We start from the raw sequence: 9,118 nt of genomic DNA, 5'->3' as shown, positions 1-9,118 counted from the left end.
GGGGTGACAGGGGACCGTGGGGGGACAGGGGACCGGGGGGTGACAGGGGACCGGGGGATGGCAGGGGACCGGGGGGTGACACAGGGTCCCCGTCCCCGCACAGCAGCGCCACACACGCTGCATAGAACCCGCTGGGGTCCACCTGGGGGGTGGAGCAGCAGTGAGAATCCTCCAAGACCCCTCAGAATGTCCCAGAAGACCCCAGAACATCCCAGGACCTCCCTCCGGATGAAGCCCCTGGAATTTCCCAGACCTTCCAGGACCTCCCGGAATCCCTGGGGACCCCCAGGACACCCCAGGACTCTTTGCCCCGTTGACCCCCTGGGATTTTGCAGAACCCCACAGGAAGTTCCAAAACTCCCCAGGACTCTCTGGAATCCCCTGGGACCCTCCCAAACCCCCCAGAAGCCCCTGGGAGCCCCCAGGACATCCCAGAACAACTCTGGGATCCCCAGAACTCCCAGCAGCCTCCCGGAACTTCCCGGGCCAGTCCTGGGACCTGGGACAGCCTATGGATCCCCTAGAACATTCCAGAACCTTTCAGGACCCTCCGAGACGCCCCCCGGGACACCCCAAGCCCCCCTGGTGCCGCTGACCTCGCCGTGGCACTGCCGGAAGGGCTGGGCCAGCAGCCGCCCGCACGTGGCCACCGCCGCTGCCACCTCGCCGGGGCCACACCTGCCGCCACCCTCCGGCACGTCCCTGCACGGGGGCTGAGCCGGGGGTCCCTCAGCGCGGGGGCCACCCCCGGGGACCCCCAGACGGGCACGGGGTGTCACCCTGGCCCCTCAGGTACCTCTGTGCCGGCCACCGGCACCTTCCAGGCGTTGCCGAAGGCGGCGGCGACGGCAGCGATGTCCCCGTCGGGGAGCAGGAAGTCATCTGGGGGGACAGGCAGGGTGGGGGCACGGGGGGTGTCCCCCGGCCCCCCGGGGCGGGGGGTGGCACTGGGCGTGTGGGACTCACCTGCAGGGTCGTCGGTGTAGGTGCCACAGAGCCCCCAGGTGCCACCGCGCAGCTCGGGCTCCGCTGTCACTGTCACCGCCAGGTGCCCGTCCCAGGCCACCCGCACACCCAGGCTGCTGGCCACGGCCACCCAGTCACCCGGCCAGGTGACACCGAGCCCTGTGCGAGGGGATGGGGCGGGATGGGGACAGGATGGGGACAGGGATCCCAGTGGCAGTTGGTTATCACCGTGCCCTGGTGCTTCCTGATGGTTCTGGGGGCTCATCCTCGCCCTGTCCCAGGCTGGTGGCCTTGGGGACCTCACCTTTGTGCAGGTAGGGGCGTCCCTCCGGCACTGCTGCCCCATTCACCGACACGTTCCGTCCCTGGGCCACCACCGTGTCTGTCCCAAAGGTCATGTGCAGCACCTGTGGCAGGGGGGTGGCACAGGGACACTCAGGCATGCCGGGGACAGCGGGCATGGGGATGGGACACTCATGGTCACCAGGGATGGAACCATGGGTGTGCCATCCCAGATCCTGTCTCAAACCCCATTTCAGGTCCCAAACTCATCCCAGCCCCCAAACCCATTCCAGCTCCCATCCCAGCTGCCAGTTCCCACCCCAGTTCCCCTCCCATCACCCATCCCAGCTCCCAGCCCCATTGCACCTCTGGGAACAGGAGCAGTGACCCCAAGTGTCCCATCCTGTCCCCCCTTTTCAGTGTTTGGGTGTCTGATGGTGACATCCCAGGCGCTGTCACCCGTCCCTGCTCCCGACATCCATCCCAGCCCCATTCCGCGCTGGCAGTGACTCTGATCGCCCCCCCTGTGCCCCCCTGCCCGTGCCCGGTACCTGGGGGTGTCCCAGACCGATGGTGACGTCCCAGGTGCCGTCGGTGGCCGTGGCCAGGCTGTGCCGGCAGCCCCCCGAGAGGCCGAAGTGCCGCCCGTCGAAGGTGCGGAAGCGCGAGCCGGCCCAGGCCTGGCACGTGGCCGGGGGGCTGCGGTGCCGCGGGGACCCCCCGTCCCCGCCCAGGGGCAGGCGGGTGCAGGGCAGGCAGGGCCCCTCGGTGTCCCCGCGGCGCCAGCTGTGTCCCCAGGGGTGCTGGCAGCACTCGGCGCGGCTCATGGCGCTGCCGTTGTGGCCGCCGGCGCTGTCCTGGCACTGCCACGCGCTGAAACAGCGGCCCAGGGAGCCGGGGCCTGTGGGAGGGGACAGCGGGTGACACCGAGGGGCACAGGGGGATGGCACACAGCCCAGCGCCCACCCAGCACCCAGGGGGAATGGCACAGTGAGGGTGTCACACTGGGAATGACGTGGTGGGAATGACACGTCCCAGTTGCCATCTCAGCTCCCAGTTGCCATCCCAACTCCCAGTTCCCGTCCTGGCTCTCAGTTCCCATCCCAGCACCAGTCCCAGCTCCCAGTTCCCATCCCGACTCCCAGTTCCCATCCCAGCACCAGTCCCAGATCCCGGTCCCCAACCCAGCTCCCAGTTCCCATCCCAGCTCCCAGTTCCCATCCCAGATCCCAGTTCCCATCCCAGATTCCATCCCAGTTCCCGGTTCCCATCCCAGATTCCATCCCAGCTCCCATCCTGGCACCCAGCCCTGCTCCCAGCACCCGCTGGGAATGGCACGGTGGGAATGACTCAGTGGGAATGGCACGGTGGGAGTGACGCCCATCCCAGCTCCCGGTGGGAATGGCGCAGCAGGGATGTCCCCGGGTGCCACCCCCGTGTCCCAACTCACCCTCGGTGCAGCGGGCGCCGCTCCAGCCGGGACAGCAGCCACGCTCCGTGCGGTTCCGGACCACCGGCTGCATCTCCGGGGGGCTGTGGGGACACGCCAGTGTCACCCAGCGTCCCCCGGTGCCAGCCGGTGCCACACCCCGCGGGCTCACCGGTAGACGTAGCAGAGGGCGGGGTCGGTGCCGGTGTCCCCGGGGGAATTCCCGCGCTCCCGGCGCGTGCGGTCCCGGTCCAGCCGCCACCCGGCCAGGCTGTACTGGTACAAACTGGGACACGGCACCGCGGCCTCGCGCCGCGGCGTCACCTCCTGCTGCTCCGTCACCGGCACCGTCCGCTCGCACCAGCGCCTGCGGGCAGCCGCGGGATCCGCCCGGGATCCGCCCGGGACCCGCCCGGGATCCATCCGGGACCCAGCACAATCCCAGCACAATCCCAGCTCCAGCCCAGCTCCCATCTGGCACCCCCATCCATCCCCCCTCCGGGCACACATCCCAGCTCCCAGCCTCCATGTGAGCACCCACCAGGGATCCATCCTGGCTTCTGGCACCGATCCCAGTTCCCATCCCAGTTCCCACCCAGCTCCCACCCAGCTCCCATCCCTGTTCCCACCCAGCTCCCACCCAGCTCCCACCCAGCTCCCATCCCAGTTCCCATCCCAGCTCCCATCCCTGTTCCCACCCAGCTCCCACCCAGCTCCCATCCCAGTTCCCATCCCAGTTCCCATCCCAGTTCCCATCCCAGTTCCCATCCCAGTTCCCATCCCAGTTCCCATCCCAGTTCCCATCCCAGCTCCCATCCCAGCTCCCATCCCAGTTCCCATCCCAGTTCCCATCCCAGTTCCCATCCCAGCTCCCACCCAGCTCCCATCCCAGCTCCTGCCTCCCAACCCCCATTCCCAGTTCCAGCCCCTGATCTCCATTTTGCGTCCCCAATTCCCAGTTCTCTTTTCCAGCTCCCAAATCCATTCCCATTCCCATTCCCCATCCCCATTCCCATCCCCCATCCCCACTCCCATTCTGCCTTTCCATTCCCCATCCCATTCCCAGTTTCCCATCCCCAATCCCCATTCCCGTTCCTCACCCCGTGGCTGCCCCCACGGCTGTCACCCAGAGCATGGCGATGGCCGCCACCCCCCCGGTGACCCCCGGCCTCGCCGCTGCGGCCATGTCGGATCCCAGTTTCCTGGAAAATTGGGATCCAGGTGACTCCCTGTCACAATTCCCGGGGGGTCCTCACGGCCAGAGGGTCCCACGGGGTCACCCCAGTGTCACCCCCCCAGTGCCACTCACCGGCCCAGCTCTGGCACTGCCCAGCGGCTCCGGGATTTATGGGAAGTCCCCAGCAGTGCCACCAGCTGTGGTGACGCCGATTGGGCACAGCTGGCGGCTGGGGGGGCACGGTGACATCAGGGTGACATCTCCCCGTTTCCTGGGAGAAGGTAATGGCACGGGACATCCGGGATCCGGCACGGGGACACGGATGTGGCAGGACAGCGGGTCCTGGTCACGCTCACCCCCCGTGTCCCCACGTCCCTGTCGCGTGTCCCCTTGTGTCCTGCCTGTGTCCCCTGTACCCCCCATTCCTCCATGTCCCTGTCGCTTGTCCCCTCATGTCTCTTGTGTCCTCCCAGCCCCGTGTCCCCCACAGCCCGCTCCTGTGTTCTCCCGTGTCCCCCCCGCATCGTGTCCTCGGTGTCTCCCCCCGTGTCCTCCGTGTCTCCCCCGTGTCCCCTCCGTGCCCCCGTGTCCCACCCGTGTCCTTGCCCATTGTTCTCCCCATGTCTCCCTGAGTGTCCCCAAGTCCTCTGGTGTCCTCATGTCCCTGTCCCGTGTCCCCATGCCGCCCCCATGCTGTCCCCGACCCTGCCGTGTCCGTGTCCCCTCCGAGGGGGACAGCCGGTGCGGCACTGGGGTGCAGGACAGGGGGACACGGGTGACACGGGGCGCACGGGGGGTGCAGGACAAGGGCGGACGGAGAACGGGGGTGGGGTGGCCGTGAGCTCCGGGGGGACCAGGACGGGGACGCCACTCCACGGGAACCCCGCGGAACACCCCCGAGCCCCGCGGAATCCCACGAGACCCCCCCCCGGATTCCTGCGAACCCCGCCTGACCCCCCTGAACCCGCCTGGATTGCCCCCGAACCCCTCCAGACCCCCCCGGACCCACCAGGCAGGAGAGTGTCCACCCCCACCGTGCCCTGGGGACGTGCCCGGGGGTCCTGGGGATCCTGAAGCCCCCGGGCGTGCAGGGGTTCCCCGGCTCGGGTCTGGGGACGCTCACCCCGTGCCCCCCCACCGCAGGTGCCCCCGTGGCCCGGACGGAGCCGGAGGAGATGGAAGCACCGGCATGCACCGGCTCAGGTGGGGACTGGGGGATTCCGGGGGGTCTCGGTGGGGCCCGCGGGGTCCCGGGGTGCTCGGGGCCCCCCTGAGCCGGGGAGAGACCTGTCTGTGCCTCTTTGTCCCCCCAGAGTGGCTGGTGGTCCCCAAGGCAGAGGTGACCCCCGAGGATGACAGGGATGATCCAGGGGACCCAGGGCTCCACGACTCAGGTGAGGGACAGTCACATCGGCAGTGCCAGGCGTCTCCCGGGAGCGCTGCGGCCACGCGGTCACTGTCACCCTGTCCTGCGGCTGGTGGCAGCGCTGGCTCCCTGGGGGATGGTCACCGTGTCCCCGGGGCCAGTGACTATGCCAGGTCCTTGAAGTGACGGTCAGCACGTCCCTGGTGCCATTGGCCTTGGTGGTCACCGGGTGCCAGTGGCAGCTCCACGCCCTTGGGTGACAGTTCCCGTGTCCCGGGGGCTGTGCCGGGTCACCCTGGCGTTGGCACGTCCCCTCCGGTGTCCCTGCAGGGCAGTGGCTGGTGCGGAAGGTGAAGGTGGAGGAGGAGGAGGATGAGGCCGAGGCCCCGCAGCCCCTGCCCGGCGCCTTCCCCCCCGGCCCCGCCGGGAGCTGCGCCGGCGCCTGCAAGGCGGAGGAGCCGTGCCCGGAGGACCTGGGCTACGGGGTGCTGCCGGCCTGGGGGCCCGGGCCGCGCCTGGACGCCATCGGGATCGGCTTCGGGGCGGGCACCGGCACCGGCACGGGCGCGGGGATGAGCCCCGGCCCCGGCGGCTGCGGGCGCTGCTCGCAGCCCGGCCCGCGGCCGTTCTGCTGCCCGCAGTGCGGGAAGGCCTTCGGGAAGAAGGCGCACCTGACGCGGCACCTGCGGGTGCACACGGGCGAGCGGCCCTTCCCGTGCCCGCACTGCGGCCGCCGCTTCCGCCAGCGCATCCACCTGCGCTCGCACCTGCGCACGCACACCGGCGAGCGGCCCTACCCCTGCCCGCGCTGCGCCCGCCGCTTCCGCAAGAAAACGCACCTGGACCGGCACCTGCGCACGCACACCGGCGAGCGCCCGCACCCCTGCCCGCGCTGCGCCCGCCGCTTCGCCCACCGCCAGCACCTCCTGCGGCACCTGCGCCTGCACGGGGACCCGGCCCCGGGACACGGGCAGCGCGACGGGCACGGGGATGGGCACGGCCCCGCCGAGGAGAAGCCGCTGCCGTGCCCGGGCTGTGAGATGAGCCTCACCTGGAAGCAGAACCCGGCGCCGCAGCTGGGGCTGCACGCGGGACCCGTGCCGGGAGCTGGGAATGGACACCTGGACGAGCAGCGGGACGGGGACAGGGACAGGGACGGCCCCGCCGAGGAGCAGCTGCTCATTTGCCCCCAGTGCGGCACGGGCATCGCCTGGAAGCAGAACTCGTCGTCGCACCTGTGGCAGCAGCTGGAGAGCCAAGCCCTCGGCTGTGCCCAGCACCCCCTGCAGCCCCCGCAGCAGCCCGGAGCCCAGGACCCCCCGCACCCCCCGCAGGTGCCCACGGCCGAGCCCCCCTTCGTGCAGGACCCCCAGCTCCTGTCGCAGGTGCCCAGTGCCAACTGCAGCCGCGGCTGCGCCCAGGACCCCCCGCCCCTCCTGCAGCCCCCGCAAGTGCCCGGCGCCCAGGACCACCAGCAGCGGCCGCAGGTGCCCGGTGCCAAAAGCGGCCAGGGCTGTGCCCAGGACCCTCAGGACCCCCCGCAGGCGCCCCCCGCCCAGCGCCCCTTCACCTGCCCACAGTGCGGGCGCGGCTTCGGGCGCAAGGCGCACCTGGCGCGGCACCTGCTGGTGCACTCGGGCACCCGGCCCCACGCCTGTGCCCGCTGCGGCCGCCGCTTCAGCTCCAAGACCAACCTGGGCCGGCACCAGGCCGTGCACACGGGGCTGCGGCCCCACCACTGCGCCCGCTGCGGCCGGGGCTTCACCCGCAAAACGCACCTGGAGCGCCACGAGCGCACCCACGGCACCGGCATGGGCACGGGGGCGGGCACGGGGGCGGGCACGGCCACCACCGGGGCGGGGATGGGCACAGCCACCGCTGCCACTGGCACCGGTGTCACGGGGTCCCAGCTGAGCTGGCCAGAGCCCCCCACCCTGTGCCCCTGAGCCCCGGAGGTGCCAGGGGCTGCGGTGGATGCCGGTGGTGAATCCTTGGCACTGGCGTGTCAGGAGGTGCTGGGAGGTGCCACGGGCCCTGATGGCTGCCGGTGGTGGGTCCTGGCACTGGGATGTGCCAGGGGACCGGTGGCTGCCACTGGCACGTCCTGAGCGCTGGGAAGTGCCGGGTTCCCCCGTGGCTGCCAGCGCTGCATCCTTGGCACCGGGCTGTGCTGGGCTGTGCCGGTGCCTGCAGCAGCGCCGGTGGTGACCCCCGGCCCTGGGACGTGCCGGGATGTGCCGGTGCCACATCCTGAGCGCCGGGATGTGCCGGGATGTGCCGGTGCCACATCCTGAGCGCCGGGATGTGCCGGGGCCGGTGGTGACCCCCAGCCCTGGGACGTGCCGGAAGGTGCCGGGATGTGCCGGTGCCACATCCTGAGCGCCGGGATGTGCCGGGGGCCCCGGCAGGGGGATCCCACAGGGTCCCACAGGATCCCGCCCGTTCTGCCGCCGGCAGCAGCCGCCGGAGCGTTGTGTCCGGTGGCGCTGGAGAGCCCCCGGTGAGGGACGCGGGGGGACACAGGAGGGGTGTCCCCAGCGCGGCGCGGCCGTGGGCAGGGGGCAGGGGCAGCGGAGTGGAGCCCAGCTGCCAATAAAGCCGTTTTTATGGAACTTCCCGGAGCCGCGGGGTCTCGGGCCCGGCGGAGGGGCCGGGGTCGCCGGGGGGCGTGGCCCGGAGGAAGGGGTGTGGCCAAACGAGGGGGCGCGATAGGGGCGTGGCCTTGCTGTGGGCGGGACCTCGTCCCTATGGAAACGGGGGCGGGATCTCGTCCCCATGGCAACGGGGGGCGGGGCCTCGGGGGCCGCCGGGAGCCGCCGTGCGGTGAGAGCCCCACCACTGCGCCCGCTGCGGCCGGGGCTTCACCCGCAAAACGCACCTGGAGCGCCACGAGCGCACCCACGGCACCGGCATGGGCACGGGGGCGGGCACGGGGGCGGGCACGGCCACCACCGGGGCGGGGATGGGCACAGCCACCGCTGCCACTGGCACCGGTGTCACGGGGTCCCAGCTGAGCTGGCCAGAGCCCCCCACCCTGTGCCCCTGAGCCCCGGAGGTGCCAGGGGCTGCGGTGGATGCCGGTGGTGAATCCTTGGCACTGGCGTGTCAGGAGGTGCTGGGAGGTGCCACGGGCCCTGATGGCTGCCGGTGGTGGGTCCTGGCACTGGGATGTGCCAGGGGACCGGTGGCTGCCACTGGCACGTCCTGAGCGCTGGGAAGTGCCGGGTTCCCCCGTGGCTGCCAGCGCTGCATCCTTGGCACCGGGCTGTGCTGGGCTGTGCCGGTGCCTGCAGCAGCGCCGGTGGTGACCCCCGGCCCTGGGACGTGCCGGGATGTGCCGGTGCCACATCCTGAGCGCCGGGATGTGCCGGGGCCGGTGGTGACCCCCAGCCCTGGGACGTGCCGGAAGGTGCCGGGATGTGCCGGTGCCACATCCTGAGCGCCGGGATGTGCCGGGGGCCCCGGCAGGGGGATCCCACAGGGTCCCACAGGATCCCGCCCGTTCTGCCGCCGGCAGCAGCCGCCGGAGCGTTGTGTCCGGTGGGGCTGGAGAGCCCCCGGTGAGGGACGCGGGGGGACACAGGAGGGGTGTCCCCAGCGCGGCGCGGCCGTGGGCAGGGGGCAGGGGCAGCGGAGTGGAGCCCAGCTGCCAATAAAGCCGTTTTTATGGAACTTCCCGGAGCCGCGGGGTCTCGGGCCCGGCGGAGGGGCCGGGGTCGCCGGGGGGCGTGGCCCGGAGGAAGGGGTGTGGCCAAACGAGGGGGCGCGATAGGGGCGTGGCCTTGCTGTGGGCGGGACCTCGTCCCTATGGAAACGGGGGCGGGATCTCGTCCCCATGGCAACGGGGGGCGGGGCCTCGGGGGCCGCCGGGAGCCGCCGTGCGGTGAGAGCGGGGGGG

The 9,118-nt window shown here is 71.5% G+C and overlaps 2 protein-coding genes across 4 annotated transcripts in view; one reads left to right on the top strand and one right to left on the bottom strand.

Annotated features, from left to right (window-relative positions):
- The window catches only part of LOC121356988 (SCO-spondin-like), a gene marked incomplete at its 3' end in the record, with an annotated part of 23,012 nt that extends 19,193 nt beyond the window's left edge, over positions 1 to 3,819 (bottom strand). Inside the window, exons 1-9 of the mRNA XM_041473905.1 lie at positions 3,778 to 3,819; positions 2,850 to 3,044; positions 2,699 to 2,781; positions 1,800 to 2,149; positions 1,271 to 1,373; positions 967 to 1,125; positions 797 to 882; positions 597 to 713; positions 16 to 142 (exon numbers count right to left, since the gene is read on the bottom strand). Coding sequence (XP_041329839.1) covers positions 16 to 142; positions 597 to 713; positions 797 to 882; positions 967 to 1,125; positions 1,271 to 1,373; positions 1,800 to 2,149; positions 2,699 to 2,781; positions 2,850 to 3,044; positions 3,778 to 3,812 — 1,255 coding nt within the window. The remainder of the gene's footprint in view (positions 1 to 15; positions 143 to 596; positions 714 to 796; positions 883 to 966; positions 1,126 to 1,270; positions 1,374 to 1,799; positions 2,150 to 2,698; positions 2,782 to 2,849; positions 3,045 to 3,777) is intronic.
- An 862-nt stretch (positions 3,820 to 4,681) lies between these two features.
- Positions 4,682 to 8,407, top strand: ZNF467 (zinc finger protein 467). Of its 3 annotated transcripts, none has more exons than XM_041473887.1 (4): positions 4,682 to 5,057; positions 5,168 to 5,248; positions 5,551 to 6,956; positions 8,057 to 8,407. In XM_041473887.1, exons 1-4 carry the CDS (start codon positions 5,030 to 5,032, stop codon positions 8,264 to 8,266), a joined length of 1,725 nt encoding a protein of 574 aa, XP_041329821.1. In that variant the 5' UTR covers positions 4,682 to 5,029; the 3' UTR covers positions 8,267 to 8,407. The 3 variants fall into 3 exon arrangements, with proteins under 3 accessions (XP_041329821.1, XP_041329822.1, XP_041329820.1); XM_041473888.1 differs by lacking the exon at positions 8,057 to 8,407 and having other exon boundaries at positions 5,551 to 6,671; positions 6,708 to 7,307; XM_041473886.1 differs by lacking the exon at positions 8,057 to 8,407 and having other exon boundaries at positions 5,551 to 7,307.
- The last annotated feature ends 711 nt before the right edge of the window (positions 8,408 to 9,118 follow it).

This window comes from Pyrgilauda ruficollis, unplaced genomic scaffold (genome assembly GCF_017590135.1).
Source record: "Pyrgilauda ruficollis isolate IOZ18807 unplaced genomic scaffold, ASM1759013v1 scaffold306, whole genome shotgun sequence".
Lineage (NCBI taxonomy): Eukaryota > Metazoa > Chordata > Aves > Passeriformes > Passeridae > Pyrgilauda > Pyrgilauda ruficollis.
Note: the sequence above shows the minus strand (reverse complement) of the source record. Positions and strands in the feature narration are given on the sequence as shown.